General features: G+C 41.2%; 1 protein-coding gene across 1 annotated transcript; it reads right to left on the bottom strand.

Annotated features, from left to right (window-relative positions):
• Window positions 1-1,889: 1,889 nt before the first annotated feature.
• LOC112250776 (tumor necrosis factor alpha-induced protein 8-like protein 1) lies at window positions 1,890-18,193 on the bottom strand. Its single transcript, XM_024421194.2, has 3 exons — window positions 17,842-18,193; window positions 4,729-5,008; window positions 1,890-4,308 (listed from the first exon to the last, which is right to left on the bottom strand). Exons 2-3 carry the CDS (start codon window positions 4,998-5,000, stop codon window positions 4,020-4,022), a joined length of 561 nt encoding a protein of 186 aa, XP_024276962.1. The 5' UTR covers window positions 5,001-5,008; window positions 17,842-18,193; the 3' UTR covers window positions 1,890-4,019.
• Window positions 18,194-18,905: the final 712 nt, after the last annotated feature.

The raw sequence follows: 18,905 nt of genomic DNA, 5'->3' as shown, positions 1-18,905 counted from the left end.
TAACCTGAAAGGCCGCACAGCAAGGAAGAAGCCACTGTTCCAAAACCGCCATAAAAAAGCCAGACTACGGTTTGCAACTGTACATGGGGACAAAGATCGGATTTTTTTGAGAAAAATGTCCACTGGGCTGATGAAACAAAAATAGAACTGTTTGGCCATAATGACCATCGTTGTGTTTGGAGGAAAAAGGGGAGGCTTGCAAGCCGAAGAACACCATCTCAACCTTGAAGCACGGGGGTGGCAGCATCATGTTGTGGGGGTGCTTCGCTGCAGGAGGGACAGGTGCACTTCACAAAATAGATGGCTCATGAGGGAGAAAAATTATGTGGATATATTGAAACAACATCTCAAAACATCAGTCAGGAAGTTAAAGCTTGGTCTCAAATGGGTCTTAGAAAATGGACAATGACCGCAAGCATACTTCCGAAGTTGTGGCAAAATGGCTTACAAACAACAAAGTCAAGGTATTGGAGTGGCCATCAAAGCCCTGACCTCAATCCTATAGAAAATTGTGGGCAGAACTGAAAAAGCGTGTGTGAGCAAAGAGGCCTACAAACCTAACACAGTTACACCAGCTCTGTCGAAATTCACTCAACTTATTGTGGGAAGCCTGTGGAAGGCTGAAACTTTTGACAGTTGACCCAAGTTAAACAATTTAAAGGCAATGCTACCAAATACTAATTGAGTGTATGTAAACTTCTTACCCACTGGGAATATGATGAAAGAAATAAAAGCTGAAATAAATCACTCTACTATTATTCTGAATTTTCTTAAAATAAAGTGGTGATCTAACTGACCTAAGACAGGGAATTTTTACTAGGATTAAATGTCAGGAATTGTGAAAAACTGAGTTTAAAAATATTTGGCTAAGGTGCATGTAAATTTCCAACTTCAACTGTACATAGAAAAGAAACTCAAGCATGTATGAAACTCAATAACAATTCAGCATATGAACTGGAATGTAGTGCCGTGTACCTCATACATCAAGTAAAAGCGCTCTGAGGATTTTCTGAGATTTGCTTGTATATAAAACAATACTGCAGGCGCATTACCCTTTCAGGACATTAAAATGATTGGAGCTACACAGTGGATGGCATGGGACTCATTCAACCATTTTAGAGGTCTGAAAATATCCCAAAAGTTATTTTGGAGTGACCTATCCCTTTAAAACTCATCTCTATGGATGCAGTTGATTAGGATGCCAAGCTGTGATGTGTCTGGTACAGGGTTGGGGTAGATACTCATTCCATACAGTATAGTTAACACATGGCCTAAGTGAATGTGAGTGGACTGACTAATGAGGTCTTCACAGGCCTGCACGGTTCAGCTGCCTCCCTTCTTAAGATGACTTCTCCTTTGTAGTTGGTTCATTGTGTACAAATTATAATCATGCCTTAATGGAAGGAAGCTTCATACCAAAATGTATTGAAGTTCACATTAATATCCACTTTGATAATCAAGTCAAGGACTGGCAGGTCCAAAGTTCAAAGCAAGTCACACTGGGGAGAAAAACAAAATAAATGATTGGACAATTACCAGTACCATTTCAAGTCTTTACAATAATTCCTTTCCAAGTAGGAACCAAATACATGTCAAAAATCCCTTGAGTGGCTAATCTAGCCTGACACAGTCTTTCGTAAATGATCAAAACCAATAGCTACGAATTACTTCACACAGCTGGCATTGGAGCTAGATGATAGAAGCTCTTCCCATTCACAAGCTGATAGAAAATATATTTCCTGAATCCTGACCAAGGTAGAATTACTGTAGCCATATCACTGCTAAGGGGAAAGCTTCATTTCCGCTCCATTGGCCTCCAGCTTTACCTTTGACCTGGGTACGTCCGTTAGGAAACTAATTTAGAGGGGAAAAAGGACCCAAAACAAAAATTGTTTGTCAGATAGGAAGGCCTGTGTTTAATTTGGGAACATGGCTAACAATGTCCTGACCGGGCCAGACGCACACAGATTAGGTTCTGATCTAGCTTCTGAAACAGCATTACAATGGAAAATGAGTGGTGCTTTATCAAGAAAAGACAAACAATTTATTTAAAAATAGGAGTAATCATGTATATTCGTCATGTCTAGTATCGAGAAGGCACACTAAAACAAACACATGTACAACAACATAACAAATAATACAGAAAATATTTCACTTTCCATTGGTAGAAATACAACATTACTTCAAATAATGTATCTTTTGTGAGCTAATGTAAAATGTATGAAGCAGATATTGGTCCGTATTTAAATCCTCCAACATTGGGTCCAACGCTAGTAAGGTGTGTCATGAGCACAAGCTCTGAGACTTAAACCTGAGAACTGTTGTGATTGGAAAGAACGGCATCGTTGACATTTAAGAACTAAGCCATCTCAACTATTCTGGGACTTCAATTTTCTAGTCCTGCGAGCGTTCACTTAATACAACTCCCCAGATGTAGGAGGATGAAGTCAAATGGGGACCACATCTTCAAATAAAATGGGAGGGAATAACAAAACAAACACATTTTTTGAAAACTATCTTCATCAAGTGCATACCGATTACCCTAATGTTCCTTTGGAAAGGTCCTTATCGCGATTGCCGAGATTGCTTATCTCTCCCTTTCCTCTCTTTGGCAGAATTGCTACAGTACAGACCAGAGAGGTTTCTGTGACAGAGAAGAGAGCGAGAGAGACAGCAGATCCTGGAGAACACAGCGCTCATTACAACTCTCTGCTGCAGCTCCTCACAGGTATACGCTGTCACTGAGAATACTAAATGAGGCCACAGCGCAGTCTCCTAGACAGGCTCAGCCATACAAAAAAAACACATAGATTGGCCTAGAAAAGAAAATAACATCCATTATGTGCAGGGTAGTAATATATAACAAACTAAACAACAATCTAAATGGTTCATTAAAAAACAACTTCACTCCCAAATAGGACGTGCACCAAGCAAAGATGTGATCTCAATCCCATTAAATGGAGGCTGGGGTGTTGGAATGGATTAGCTGTAGGTAGGCTATTATTGGCCTGGAGTGGGGGAATAATTAATAGAATAATGGAAGGTACAATCCGGTATTGTTTTAGTCTCTGCTCTAATCCATAATACTATGTTACGTGACGAAACAGCCTGGGCCTCACCAACAAAGGCAACCTACTTCCCTTTCCCATATCCTCCAGTCATTAACATGACTGTATATGGAGTCGGTCTCGGCTGCGCAGAAATCAAAGTGTTTGCTGGGTAGGGGTTTCGGTTCAGCTCAGATGAAGTTAAAGAGCTGACGAGTCAGCAGCTCGTGACAATTAGGTTGCACAGCACAATCAACTTCCTCCATGTTTATAGCCCCCATGACCCAAATTATACGCTCTTTGGTGTGATTGTAATAAAAACAGGTAATTAGGGCCAAAGCAGGCAAAAGGTATTTTGATCCAAAAAAAGTGTAGACTTACTTAGGATATGGAGTGTAAATGTGATGCTGAAACTGGATTATTGGTCTGTTACGTGAATTATTGCAAAACAATTAGTGCCGTTTTAACCTCAAGTGGCACTCCTGTCTAACAACAGAGTCCCTTATGGTTGTCCTGAAGTAGGTTAACATCTACCATTGTCCTCTTCACTTTAAAAGCATTTCAGCCCATTCAATTGACTACTCGTACATATGATCTTCAGGCTGTGGTCGGGAGACCTTCCAGGGGACAGACAGACATTGGAGAAAAAAGACAGTTCCAAGGTATTGGTGAAGTCCTATGACTGGAAATGATTGACAAAAGCTTGTTATATACATTCACTGAAGAGGTCCATGTTGTTCCTTTAAATAAAGAGGCGTAGAAGAAACTTTGGACTAACAAGCCTGGAACATCCTTCAGTGTTGTACAGTAATGTCAGAGGGGCAAAATGTCAAATGTCCACTATGCATAATGTTGGTCTATAAAATAAAATACAAAAGCCAAGGTGGCAACCATGTGGTGAATGTCACACACCACCAGGTAAGGCCTCAAAGGTCAAAGGGAAGGGGTCAAAAGGTCCTGTGGGGGGGGGGGTTAAAGGTTGCCCTCGTCCAGCATCTTATTGACACCATCGCAAATCCTCTGCAGGTGGTTGCGGTACACCTCAGAGGGGCCGTAGAGAGCTGCCAGGAAGTCACAGTCTGCGAATTGGTTGAACACGTGGTTGACCCGCGAGTGGCTCTTGGCTGTTAGGTGGCGGTTGATGGCCTGGTGCAGCAGCTCACGGCACTCATTCAGGATGGCGCTCATCACACGCCGGTCGAATGTGAACTCGATCTGGTGGAAGCTGACGGCTGTCATGGCCAGTGTGTGGACCTTCTTCCTGGAAAGGAGACGGTGGCCATTGTTGTTATGCATGATGGCTTAGGTACAGTAGATGGCAAAGGACATCCCATTTCTCAGAGGGCCACAGTTTTCTTTCTCTCAGCCCAACACAATTGTTTTCATTAGGGCTGGAATAAAAACCTGTGCAAATTACAGCCCTCAACAACCAGGGTTGGCAACCCTAATCAAAGACTATTATACTTCTATTAAAAGATGCACTCCAGGATCTTTAGCATAACAAATGTGTAACAGTACACAACTGGATGACAGTACACAATTTGATGACGTAGTACACAAAACAACAGGGACCCCTTTCGCCTCATGAGCACCACTTTCAAAATCACTGTCTGAAATTATGCAACAGTTTGAGAGTTTATCTACAGCCATAATTACTAAATACATCAATCATAAAATCAACCTGAAGCCCTCGACCAGCACCAGTTCCTCCCCGCTGAATTGGTTGTTGCGGTAGAGGACACCCAGCTTCACCACCATCTTGATGAGGTTCTTGATGATCTTCTGGGCCTCCTTGCGGTTGCGTGTGTACTCCTTGGTGACTCGGTAGAGCTCATCCAGCACCTCGCTGCTGGTGTCATCAATGAACAGGTTGGCCACGCTCTTGGTTGCCATCTTGCTCATCAGCTTCTTCTGGGCCTGAAGGGCCAGGCTCTTAGTACTGAAGGAGTCCATGATGACGTCTGGAGAGAGAGTGAGAGAGAGGAGGTCATACAGATGGACACTCACTAGGTTACCCAGGTTTATTCGGCCAAAGCAATGTCGCAAAAAAAAGTCTTTGCGACATGTGTAATGGAGAAATTTTCCAAAGATCGACATTTTTATCTGTTCGACTGTGGTGGATTTTTCTTGTCAAACATTCTTTATTGCGAAAATAATGATGGAAACTGTCATATATAATAATTGGCGAATAATTTTGAAGGTATGCGGGGGCACATGGTGTCATCACATAACTAGAAAAGCTCCACTCCCACATTTCATTCTAAATGCCTAAATCTGTTTTTTCCACTATAACATTTATGTTCTTTTGCAGGACAAGGATGGTCCCAACTTTCAAGAATGCCTGAATTGATTCGCCTTACTTTTATGGTTGGCTGGCAAGCTTCACCATCCAATTATTTCAGCTCTACAGGAGTGCAAGTATGACCATGTCACGGACCGCGGCGATTCGTTGGCACATGATAATTATTCAAATATGGCAAATATTATTCCATTATTGCATTCTATCCATGCTGGCTTTCGCGGGTTACCTGAGACATGAAACAGATAGGTGGGATGGCATACACACTGTCGACAATTTATTATTGCGCAATTTGCCTAAATTGGTAATGAAACACTTCAACCACTTACATTTTTATTCTACACTGTAGATTTTTAGAGAAAAGGTGTATTTTTTCTCTTTCGGTGTGACATCATGTCCAGCTGTTTTTTAATCGACACAAGATAGTTAAAAGGAAACGTACCGTAGCAGGCAATTGTCACATCTATTTTCAATGCCAACTATTTAAATGTCTACAAAAAACTAAAATCACTGGGCAAGTTAATGGAGACATACTGAAACCTGAGGGTGGATTTTCTTCACTTTGAATTACATACTTAGAGGAAATAACAGATGTTTATCTGGGATGCATTCATGACAAGATATGGGAAACATCTTTGCCTTTTGCATTTTTGGCGCCAGCAGATGATCCAAAATAAAAAAATTAAAGATGAGGAAACAAAGGAAACAGACAGACAATGAACAACTGTTTTATGCAAATGTTCACATCTGATTATTTCCTTTTCTCATCTGGATGAATTGGCATTGAAGAGTCTTGCTATGGGTGTGCACTTACTAGCATCCATTCCGATAACTATGATGTCATGGGACATGAACAACCAGTCCCTACAAAAGCTAGGCTAATCACAGAGATACCAGTGACATGATACAATAATGACATAATCAGATAAATTATTTGACCGTATTAGTGATTTAAATACTTGGATGGCTCACTACTTCCTCCAGCTAACTCAAGACACGACAGTGGTACTTATTGTTGGAGCCAAAGCACAGAGAGAATCTGGCCGCACATTTTAATTCTTTGGCAATAAAGATAAAACACAGGTTTAAAAAAACCTAGGTGTAATTTTAGATTCTGAACTCAATTTCGATTCACACATTAGGAATGTGACCAAAATAGCTTTTACCACCTGAGGAACTCTCAGGCTGGTACACAGAGGAACACATATCCATGCTTTTAATACAAGCAGGCTTGACTACTGTAATGCTCAACTGTCTGATCTACCCAAGAAAGCTATTGGTCAACTGAAAAACATACAGAATGCTGCAGCGCAGGCACTGACCAAGACCTGATGGAGAGCACACATTACACCGGTTTTAAAAGCTCTGCACTGGCTGAATTTTAAGATTCTTCGATTAGTTTTTAAATCAATCCACGATTGTGCACCCCAATACATGTCAGACATGCTTTTAAGTTATGTACCCAGTAGGACCCTCAGGTCCTCTGGCACTGGCCTTTTAACTATCCCAAAGCCTAGGACCAAGAGGCATGGAGAGGCAGCCTTTATTTATTATGCCCTCAGCCTCTGGAATAGCCTGCCAGAGAATCTGAGGGGGGCCGAAACTTTGGACATATTTAAAAGAGATGCTATAACAACGTTTTACCTTTGCTTTTCCTCAGGGTGCTTTTTTATTCTCAGTTTTTATTGTTATTCTTTTGTTTTTTATCCTTGTATGTTTGTTGTGTAGTAAAACATTTATTATAAAAAAATGTATATATTCTGTGAAGTGCATTGTGTTGCATCCATGTCTGAAATGTGCACAGCTTGATTTGAAGTTCTGCAAAGCAGCCAATGATAGGGCTGTCTCTAACTACTGGCTGAATACACATTTAGAGCACAAAATAGTTTTGTGTGTGAGGATTGCAAAGGAAACAACTGAATGCATTCAACCGAAATGTATCTTCTGCATTTAACCAAACCCCTCTGAATCAGAGAGGTGCAGTGGGCTGCCTTAATCTACGTCATCGGCACCCGGGGAGTAGTTGCTGTTGTGGGAAGAACAGCATGTTTTTTTTTTACCTTGCCACCTCAGGGATTCGAACAAGCAACCTTTCAGTTACCGGCCCAACGCTCTTAACCGCTAGGCTACCTGCTGCTACCGGCTAGACTACCTGCTATAATGTATGCGTATTTGTGAAGAGACTAGCTCCGAGCTCTGTGTGTGTGTGTGTGTGTGTGTGTGTGTGTGTGTGCGTGCGTTACCTGCCAAATGACAATGACTCAGAGGAACATTGTGGCAGCTCATAAACAATGGGTCAGGAGGCCACAGGCTATCAAATCTTCTGCATTTCCTCGGCCAGATGAGCCCGGGCCCCAGACATTACAGCAGCAGCGCCGCAACAACAGGAACAACGGGTTCAGGTTCAGCCTGCCTCAGCCCCTAATGAAGTAGGATGAGGTTAACCCTGGGTTGGCGCCCCCGCTTGGGTTGTGCCGTGGTGGAGATCTTTGTGGGCTATACTCGGCCTTGTCTCAGGATGGTAAGTTCGTGGTTGAAGATATCCCTCTAGTGGTGTGGGGGCCGTGCTTTGGCAAAGTGGGTGGGGTTATATCCTGCCTGTTTGGCCCTGTCCGGGGGTATCATCGGATGGGGCCACAGTGGCTCCTGACCCCTCCCGTCTCAGCCTCCAGTATTTATGCTGCAGTAGTTTGTGTGTCAGGGGGCTAGGGTCAGTCAGTTATATCTGGAGTATTTCTCCTGTCTTATCTGGTGTCCTGTGTGAATTTAAGTATGCTCTCTCTAATTCTCTCTTTCTTTCTCTCTCTCAGAGGACATGAGCCCTAGGACCATGCCACAGGACTACCTAGCATGATGACTCCTGGCCGTGCTGCTTCTCAAGTTTCAAACTGCTCTGCCTGCGGCTATGGAACCCTGACCTGTTCACTGGACGTGTGACCTGTCCCAGACCTGCTGTTTTCAACTCTCTAGAGACAGCAGGAGCGGTAGAGATACTCTTAATGATTAGCTATGAAAAGCCAACTGACATTTACTCCTGAGGTGCTGACTTGTTGCACCCTAGACAACTACTGTGATTATTATTTGACTATGCTGCTCATTTATGAACTTTTGAACATCTTGGCCATGTTCTGTTATAATCTCCACCCGGCACAGCCAGAAGAGGACTGGCCACCCCTCATAGCCTGGTTCCTCTCTAGGTTTCTTCCTAGGTTTAGGCCTTTCTAGGGAGTTTTTCCTAGCCACCGTGCTTCTACACCTGTATTGCTTGCTGTTTGGGGTTTTAGGCTAAGTTTCTGTACAGCACTTTGTGACATCAGCTGGTGTAAGAAGGGCTATATAAATATTTGATTTGAGATACAGCTCTAAAGTCAGGGTCTCATTTTATGGTTAAAAGTTATGGAAGGTAAGCGGAGCCTAGATCTGTGCCTCTCTCTAGCATGCCACACGTCAGTGTTTATGCCCGTTAAAGAGAAACATTACATGCTACATTAGTATCACCTCTAATATAGGTCAGTATCCTAGCAATCTTTCCTCCCTCCAAGAGGAAAACATCGAACATGTATTAAAATCCTAAAATGTGATCGGATACTAATCCGAGTGCTCATATTCATGAACAGCAATATTTGCAATGTGTTATTTAAGCAATAAGGCCTGAGGGGGTGTGGTATTTGGCCAATATAGCACGGCTAAGGGCTGTTATTATGCACGACGCAACGCAGAGTGCCTGGACACAACCCTTAGCCGTAGTATATTGGCCAGATACCACAAACCCTGAGGTACCTTATTGCTACTATAAACTGGTTACCAATGTAATTAGAGCAGTAAAAATAAATGTTTTGGCATACCCCTGGTATACGGTCTGATATACCACGGCTGTCAGCGAATCAGCATTCAGGGCTCAAACCACCCAGTTTATAATACTGTATTGCAGCTGACTGACTGCAGAATGAAATGTGCCTGCTATGTGACTTCTCCATCTTTTCAAGAATAACATTCGGTCTCCTTTGAGAGTGTCAGCGGGAGGCTTTTTCTTCCAAGGAAGTACCCATGTTACAAAACCGACAAGCTCTCCCTGCAACACTTGTCAGAGAGAGGGACACTCTGCCCCACTATCAGTGGATGTAAAAACCGCCACTTTGCCTACCACATTCAATCACAATGTGTCAATGAGAATCTGAACAGGGATGCTTTGAGGTTAGTGACTGTACATCTCAAGACACACAAAGAAAATCTAGAAGTTCATGTCTCTCTGCTGGAATGATGAAAAAACATTCAGTTTTATAAAAAAAGACACATTTCAGAGCCTGGAGAGTGATTTTCAGGTGGCTCATTAAATGTCTCTCCCATCAGAGAGAGAAGAACGGTCATGTAGTCAGTGGCTGATGACTAATACCTTAATGAAGTAGGTATAAAAAAAAATCTATAAAAAAAATACATAATTAAAAGCCTGTATTTGTCTTCCACCGCAGTCATTCCAAACACTTAACTTCAGATGTGATGGATACTCAGGAGCATCTGAAGTTTTACTCAAAGCAAAAAGAATGACCACAAATTCTTCCCAGAGCTGGCGATCAGAAATGCAGGGAGATCCTCTCTCTCTCTTGATGTCTCGCTTTTTCATGAGATGGAAGGCTTCATGAAAGGATCCTCTTGGGACAAGTGTTTAGAATGATGAAACGATTTTCTATCAAGTATTCCTGTCTTGGAACTGTGCCGTGTGAGTTATGGCCAAATATAAGCTGTTGTGTGAACCGGGCCCAGACAGAGAAAGCTTTGCCAAGCTTGACTCCCATCTCAGCACTATTTATACAGGCAATGCTTTAATGGATTCAAAACAGAACAAGATATGACAGCGACAACATTACTGTGTGTTCAGGCAAAATATACACCACCAACAACAGCGCAATTAATACTGTTTTGTGGGAGCTGGGTAGGCACTCTGGAATGAGACACCAAATGATGCTGACTAATCAATTGGATTTACAGTTTATCCAGAGAGCGCTTAAACCAGTTTAAAAAACAACAACCAAGACCTTAGTCAAAGCAGAACAGGCAGGCAAACATGTAGGCTAAAAAGGCACACATAACTCATAGAAATGAAACACTACCCCGGGCCTCTTTGGCAGCCAGGGATCCCGGCCAGGCAGCGTGCCCAGAAACACTCACCCTTCTGCAGGTGAAAAGTGTTCTCCACAGGCTCCATGCTGAGTGTGGTGAGAGGCTCAGAGGGTCTGTGGCGATTGGAGGGCCAAGCATGTGGCCCAAGCTCTGAACGTCTGTCTACTTACTGGTCAACCAGTTTAAAGTAGCGGTGCGTGGGGGGGAAAAAAGAAATCACCGGGGAAGACATATTACAACCTGTGTGATAATTGTGTCGTTTGCTCTATAACCTGTTAATTCATATTCCTTGCCACTGTGATATATAGGCCTAAAGCAGAGACAATAAGACACAGTGGCAGAATAAATTCAACCACACCTTTGTTTTTAATCACAAAACGAGATATCAACCCCTGTCCAGTGAAGTCCACAAAGCATATTGCATGTACAGTAACAGACAGTTACATGACCCACAGCAAGGTCAAGCAAGATAATGTTTCCGAACACTAAACAACTATTGATTTAGAACCACAGTTACCGCAAGTCGCAAAGAAAACAGTACCTGCCTCCACTATTCCAGCACCATTTCAACATAGTCTACTACAGTGACAACTAAAGGATACCGAAAACGATTTAGTCCAATCAACGTAAGCTAAATATGTGGCTGTCCATGGTTCTGATTTCTGTGTGTGTGTGTGTGTGTACGTTCATGCAAGAAGAAAAACATGTTTACTCACCCTACTTGTAGAGAAACACCAATGTCATCCTCTCTTTCATGTTGAGGAAACAGTCTATCACTGTCATACAGTACACACTTTTATATATTGTTATTCTAGGCTACCAGGCTAAGATGCCTGCTCGCTAGACTAACTTCCATTCATAGGCAACATTAACTAGTTAACATTAGCCTTCTACATCTAGCTACTATACATATTGAACTTCCCTCCTTTCAGGCTAGGAGCACAACAATGTATGAATTAATAGTTGGATCAGAATATCCATTATAGTCATTGGCCAGCACAGAGAATTAAGTAAAACCACAAGTCCAAATCACTATCTCCATCCATGCTTATTGAGGAAAAGGTCAATTTTAGCTGGCTTCCCTTGACACTTTTTTTGGGTGCACCAAGACCACTCACAGTTGAGCTTGTGCAGTTTAGCTCAACGCTGCTTGGCTCATTTCTATGCTCGCTGGCTTCCTTTGCCTTCAATGGTACGGGCGGCAACAAAGTCATACTCATTTGGATCAGACAGCATCAGATATATGGCCTACACGGAGACAGAGGGGGCGCTATTTCGCTCGCTCGGATGCTTTCTCCTGTGATATACATTCAGCCTCTTGCGAATTGAAAGAAAATAATAAAACACAATGACAAAAAATAAATAATAATAATAATAATAATTTCTACTTCTTGGGGGGAAGCCTGGCATCCATGAATACACCTCACTGCCTGTCAGTCAGGCTAGTATGATTGTCAGATGAGAGAGTCCCAGTGATTGGATACACCCCGAGCTCCCTGTCCTGCCCACTCAGCCTCAGGCTCCACCCCCCTCCTAAACCCCAGGACAAATTATACTAATCCCCACCCATTCTCAAGGCTGCTACCCCCAACTCAAAACTAGATTGGCTGGCAGAAAACCTGTGTAGAAGTTTCCATGAAACTACTTTAAAAAAAATCCAGGTGGAATAACTCAGCAGGTCTGGAAATATTGTATCTACATTACTTCAAACAAGGGTTTATATTATTCTGGAGTGAATAATATGTTTTAGCCTACATACATAACATGAATTCAAAATAAGGGAAATGGGGGAGGGGGAAATCCCCATAGTCTTTTTCAGTACTGTAACGTGTCTCAGGAACTTAGATTTACAGAAATGTATGATATTCCCCTTATCTACAATAAGAGACAATGCACAATGGCGATTCCACGCCGGCATGGCCCAAATTGGGTTGGGTTGGGCTCTCTCTGATTGAATTTATGTGAGAATTGCCAGAACAGTGGGAGGAAGGATGCTTAACATTTGTATTACAAAATCATGGAAGTGGCCATTTTAGACCTTTTTTTAGACCTACAGTGAGTGGGGTCTAAAAAGTGGAGGAAAAATTAATATATTAAATCATTAAAATACTAAGCCATATTCTATGCTCAAAAAATTGGGGAATTGTATTATTTTAAACTAATACAATTGCTCAGAGAAAACAATGTTTAACAAGTAAGATGTTTTTCTTCCTCAAAAAGATACACCCTTGCTTTCAATACCTCACCATGCGAGGATAGTGGCACTGAGCCTTTTTCAAAAAAAAAAAAAAAAAAAAATGTATAAGATTGGCAAACCATAATTTTCGGACACAAATGTCTACATGTAAGAACCTACGATCTGTGAATCGTACAGATAACATCTTGGTGTCTTTATAGTGTGCTCTAAAATATAGAGTATGGCTATATTCTGAAAAAAAACAAATTTGCATTAATTTATTCAACAAATATTATAAATATTTAAAAAGTACCCTTTGTGATTGAGCTTATTTTTAGACATTTTATGGACAATGTACTCTTCAAACACATCAAATTTCCAGGTTTGGCTCTGTTACTTTTGATGAAATTATCTATTTTTGTACATACAAATTGACATTATTGGTGATTACACAAATCAAAGCCCTCCAAATAACCAGCCCTCCAAAGCCCTCCAAATAACCTTCACTTTGAAGCCATTTTCCCCATTTACTGTGTTGGTGGTGCTCATAAAATGTATCAAAAATCGTAAAAGTAGCAGAGAGCACTCACTGGAAATTGTATATATGGTGCGTTCGGAAAGTATTCAGACCCCTTCACCTTTCGTTACAGCCTTATTCTAAAATGTATTAAATTATATTTTTTTCCCCTCATCAATCTACACACAATACCCCATAATGACAAAGAAAAAACAGGTTTAGAATTTTTTGCAAATGTATTCTAAATAAAGAACTGAAATATCACATTTACATAAGTATTCAGACCCTCAGTACTTTGTTGAAGCACCTTTGGCAGCGATTGCAGTCTCAAGTTTTCTTGGGTATGACGCTACAAGCTTGGCACACCTATATATGGGGAGTTTCTCCCATTCTTCTCTGCAGATCCTCTTAAGCTCTGTCAGGTTAGATAGGGAGCGTCGCTGCGCAGTTATTTCCAGGTCTCTCCAGAGATGTTCGATCTGGTTCAAGTCCGGGCTCTGGCTGGGCCACTCTGGCTGGGACATTCACAGACTTCCCCCGAAGCCACTCCTGCATTGTCTTGGCTGTGTGCTTAGGGTCGTTGTCCTGTTGGAAGGTGAACCTTCGCCCCAGTCTGAGCGCTCTGGAGCAGGTTTTCATCAAGGATCTCTCTGTATTTTGCTCCGTTCATATTTCCCTCAATCCTGACTAGTCTCCCAGTCCCTGCCACTGAAGAACATCCCCACAGTAGGATGCTGACACCACCATGCTTCAATGTAGGGATGGTATTGGCCAGAACATAAGCGGTGCCTAGTTTCCTCCAGACGTGACGCTTGGCATTCAGGCCAAAGAGTTCAATCTTGCTTTCATCACACCAGAGAATCTTGTTTCTCATGGTCTGTGAATCTTTAGGTGCCTTTTGGCAAACTCCAAGGGGGCTGTCATGTGCCTTTTACTGAGGAGTGACTTCCATTTAGCCACTCTACCGAAGGCCTGATTGGTGGAGTGCTGCAGAGATGGGAGAACTTTCCAGAAGGACAACCATCTCCACAGAGGAACTCTGGAGCTCTGTCAGAGTGACCATCGGGTTCTTGGTCACCTCCCTGACCAAGGCCCTTCTCCCCCAATTGCTCAGTTTGGCCGGGCGGCCAGCTCTAGGCAGAGTCTTGTTGGTTCCAAACTGCTTCCAATTAAGATTGATCGAGGCCACTGTGTTCTTGGGGACCTTCAATGCTGCAGACATTTTTTGGTACCCTTCCCCAGATCTGTGCCTCGACACAATCCTGTCTCAGAGCTATGGACAAATCCTTTAACTTCATGGCTTGGTTTTTGCTCTGACATACACAGCCTTTCCAAATTGTGTCCAATCAATTTAATTAATTTACCACAGGCAGACTCCAATCAAGTTTTAGAAACATCTCAAGGATGATCAATGGAAACAGGATGCAACTGAGCTCAATTTCGAGTCTCACAGCAAAGGGTCTTAATACTTATGTAAATAAGGTATATGTTTAAAAAAAAAAAAAAAACTTAACACATTTGCAAAAATGCCAAAAAAACGGTTTTCGCATTGTCATTATGGGTATTGTGTGTAGATTGATGAGGGGCAAAAATGATTGAATCCACTTTAAAATGAGGCTGCAACTTAACAAAATGTGGAAAAAGTGAAGGTCTCTGAATACTTTGAATGCACTGTATTTATAGAGTATATTGTTTTAAAAAAGTTTTTAAATGAACTAAATCAAAAGGGGTACTTTTGACATATTAACAAATGAATCTACTAAATTGTATTTCAGAATTTAGCGACACTAAGGGGGTTTTCACATATGAAATTCAGTACCCTGGTGGGGTTTCCTGGAGCATTATTAGCAAAACACACATTATACATGACGTTAGCTAGCTAGCTTGTTTACAACGGAGAAAAATGTTCCACGCGATTAGGGCTGCTGCATCACAATACCTGGTATTTTGGTCCTGGATCTTGGACCCACTACTCATGCAGGTCCAGGATTCATTTCAGCCAGAGTTCACATGCTTTATAGCTCTCTCAGGGTACCAAACACTACAGGATCCAGATCATAAGGGGATATGTGAAAGCACCCTTGGTGTTTTCTGTATCATATACGGTTAATGGGTCATTGGGTCTAACAGGGGGCATGTACAGGTCTAAAAAGTTCCTAAAATTGCAATGTCATGGTTCTCAAAAATGGTTTGTGTTACAAATTTAAAAAGCATATCAAACATCTTTCCTCCCAATGAAGTTTCTATGTGAGAATTGCTAGAACAATCTGAGATAGCCTGAAAATATTTTGGGTATGCTGGCATGGAATCGCCCAAAATGGTCTTGTAAGATGTAGTTGTGCTTTGTGTAGAGTCTGAACTGATCACCTCACAATCAGCTATTCACATGAAACATTTCCACTGTCTGGTAATGAATTAGGATTACTGGCTGCTGCATATGTATCTTTCGTCAAGGTTTTCTCTGTCTGCTCTTGAGGTGTTGCATAAAAGTGGAGGTGCAGTTTTGTATGGCTGTATGTGTGCATGCGTACATGGTTGTGCAGGTATATATAGTGTTTGAGTGGGTCTATTTGGTGTGTGTGTGTGTGTGTGTGTGCAGTATGTACCTCGGTGTGTTTCAAATTTTAATGCCACATGCACAAGTACAGTGAAATAGCTTTGCGAGTGTGCGCGTGTGCCGTCGCTCTCTCATCCTCCCACACTGTGTCAGGGGTTGTGCACGGTGCCTAATAGGGAGACGGTGCCTTCACTCACAAACCATCCTTTTTTTATTGTCTTCTCAGATCTAAAAGAGCCTGCTGCTGTTTAATAATGAATGTGGCTTCATAAAATGTATCACAGATTAATAATTGATACATCCAATTTAAAAAATAGACCAGGGTAAGAAGTTTGCCGTGATGCCACAGGTGAATCAGGAACAGGGCTGAGGGGCCAAACTCAAACAACATCAGGGACAAATGGTGGACAATAATATATGAAGAATGTGAATGAATAAGGTAGGCAACCAGGAAATGAAATGTGCAGGTGTGATGCAGCAGTGATATTCATGTCATTGACAAATCCATAAAGGTTGAAAGTAAATACAAGCAAAAACCTGGGTAAGACAATAGCCTCATAGATAAAGGTAGATGACTTATAGACGAACAACTCGCCTGTCGCGCTCACACACCCACAAAGTCATGTGAACATTAAGACATTCCCACTCTTAATATGTTAGAATCTGTAGGACCAAGGGACATTATTGTATATTCAGATTTTTTTAAAATATATATATATTTTAATAGTGTGTTCTATTGTAACATTGTAATGATGTTGATTGTTTTTTGCTCAGGGACTACAGATGAAAATTAGCTCTCTAGCTAAATCTGGTGCAATGGCATGTTTTAATTACATTTTTATATAACAGGCAAGTCAGTTAAGAACAAATTCTCATTTACAATGACGGCCTACCACGGCCAAACCCGGACGACGCTGGGAACAATTGTGCGCAGCTCTTTGCACCCTGACAAATCAACATAAATAAAAAATAAAAAGAGAAACAATGTCCCAAATCTATGTAATTTGTCTCTAGTATGTCATATATGGTCTACTTTCTAGGTAGGATAAGGGAGGATTCACTGCCCTTCCAAGGGGATGTGGACCTATTGTTTTAAGTTTCCTAGGTAACAGCTGAAGCTGCCTGGCCAACTGAACTTTGCAGTCTTGTAATCAGGTGAAACATCTCTGTGCTGCTCTTGTCAATGAGTTCCATCGCCACAGGAATAATCATACATTTCCAGCAGCGCTTGAGTGGCAGAAATCATGACAAACAGGTTCAACATCAATTCATGTTAAGGAAATTAAGCTGAGGACATGACCAAAGTAGACCTCTGTTCTCAGTTAGCTGAGCAACCAAACTTTAGCAGTAACTGACCTACTTGGTTGTCAGCCATAGCCAGCAAGGGTAGCAACGTACATACAGTACATTCACAGTGGGGTAGCAACAATAAATCATTTCTGGTTAAAGCTGCAAAAGACAACTCATTCCAGGCCGCAATTCATGCAAACGTTCATATTCTCCTTTTACTAGTGAGATGAACATAGTTAGTGCTGTATGATAAATTGTACTACCTGCCAGAAGATACACAGAGAGGGCATTCATACACATACTTCAAAGAGAATGAATGGTTTGCGCAGGAAATAATATTTGGAGCATGTTTACCTCAAAACTATGGGAGTTGAATTATGTTTATATAGGCTTACTATGTGATAGGGGAGTTTGAAAATTCAATAAAGAAATATGACAAACACTAAGCTACACCATTCATCACGACTGTTAAAATATATATATTTTTAAAGTTAATTTCATATTGTAAAGCTGTCTTTCAAAACTCATACTGTATATTAATATTAATCAAACAAAGGAAATAAAAATCGAATTCTAAATCTATATATTCTACAATATCGGAAATAAAAATCATTCTAAATCTATATATTCTACAATATCGTATATTAATGATTGAAAATCTAATGATATTACACCCCTATTCAGGTTGTGGGCTAGCTGGGCACCCCTTCCTTGACCCAATTCTTCCACCTCCCCCACCCCTCCATTGTATAGTTTCAAAGGACTAGATAGCAAACAATACTGCGTGTTTCTCAAAGACTTAAATCTTTATCATTCAGTAAAATACCATTAATTTACCTTTCCTTCAAATCAAACCGGATGCGGGGCGTGAGTCAAAACACCGCGGAGCACACTGCTACAATTTGACAATTTAATCTAGGATTAATCTCGAGTCTTCATCATGGCAATCCATAGCAAATCCATGTACAGCTCCATGAATCGGACCTTCGTCTTTCCTCGAGAAAAAGGCTCTTCTCAGTCGATTTAATGTAAATGTATGTTGTATTAGGTGCTATTGTGTAAATAATTGAGTGTTTTCTTCTCTCCCTGTTGTAACCCGACTCCTACTCACAAAAAGTTTCAAACTTGAAGGACTTCGAAAGTTCAAGATTGATGGTATTATGGACCAATGGAAGAGCCTAGTAAGATTGACCAAACCAGTCATACTGTGGGAAAAGCCATTTATAGAGTCAACATTCCGTATCCCCCTCCCCATTCGGTTTCCAGTAATTATCCTCATCTTTCTCCGAAATCCAAGGTTGAGAATTTCCCAAATAAAATGGCATTAAGGGAAAAATGAGCAGGAACTATGGGGCGTTGGTTAATGTTATAAACAAAATGTTCAGTGGACTACACAATTATTTAATCATAACTCATGAAGATGAATATTTGACCTCATTAAAGGAAAATATTGCCTCAGTAGCTGAGTTGGGTAACTTTATTAATCACAAACGGATTTATGTAGAACACACACACAGAGAGAGAGAGAGAGAGAGAGAGAGAGAGAGAGATTGTTAAACCAGACATTAGGTGTTTAACAGTTGATGTTTTCTGGAAAGGACAGCACAGTTTTCCCCCTGGTCTATGAAGTGATGGGTTTAGCAGGAATTCCAGAGGTTGTTGTTCATTGTGAATAACATGTTTTAAACAATCAACAAGCCCTTTTTTCTGTTATGGAACTGATAAAAATGAATATAAATATATCATAAACATTCAAACCATATTAAATAGGGCTATTTCAAACAGATATTGTAGGTTACATGCATAATCTTAAACTTATTTATAGAATATCGCCACATTCATATAGTTAGTTCATAGGCTACTCTGCAATCCAGTCATCCATAATATTATTGATTTTTATG

This window comes from Oncorhynchus tshawytscha, linkage group LG05 (genome assembly GCF_018296145.1).
Source record: "Oncorhynchus tshawytscha isolate Ot180627B linkage group LG05, Otsh_v2.0, whole genome shotgun sequence".
Taxonomy (NCBI): domain Eukaryota; kingdom Metazoa; phylum Chordata; class Actinopteri; order Salmoniformes; family Salmonidae; genus Oncorhynchus; species Oncorhynchus tshawytscha.
The sequence above is the reverse complement of the archived record's forward strand: the minus strand, read 5'-3'. Positions and strand labels throughout refer to the sequence as shown.

What these genes read in the sequence shown, in the direction of transcription:
- LOC112250776 (XM_024421194.2), bottom strand. Translation starts at nt 5,000, where the DNA reads ATGGACTCCTTCAGTACTAAGAGCCTGGCCCTTCAGGCCCAGAAGAAG. An exon ending in GTGCTGGTCGAGGGCTTCAG is followed by an intron (nt 4,309 to 4,728) that starts GTTGATTTTATG and finishes TCTCCTTTCCAG; the next exon opens with GAAGAAGGTCCACACACTGG.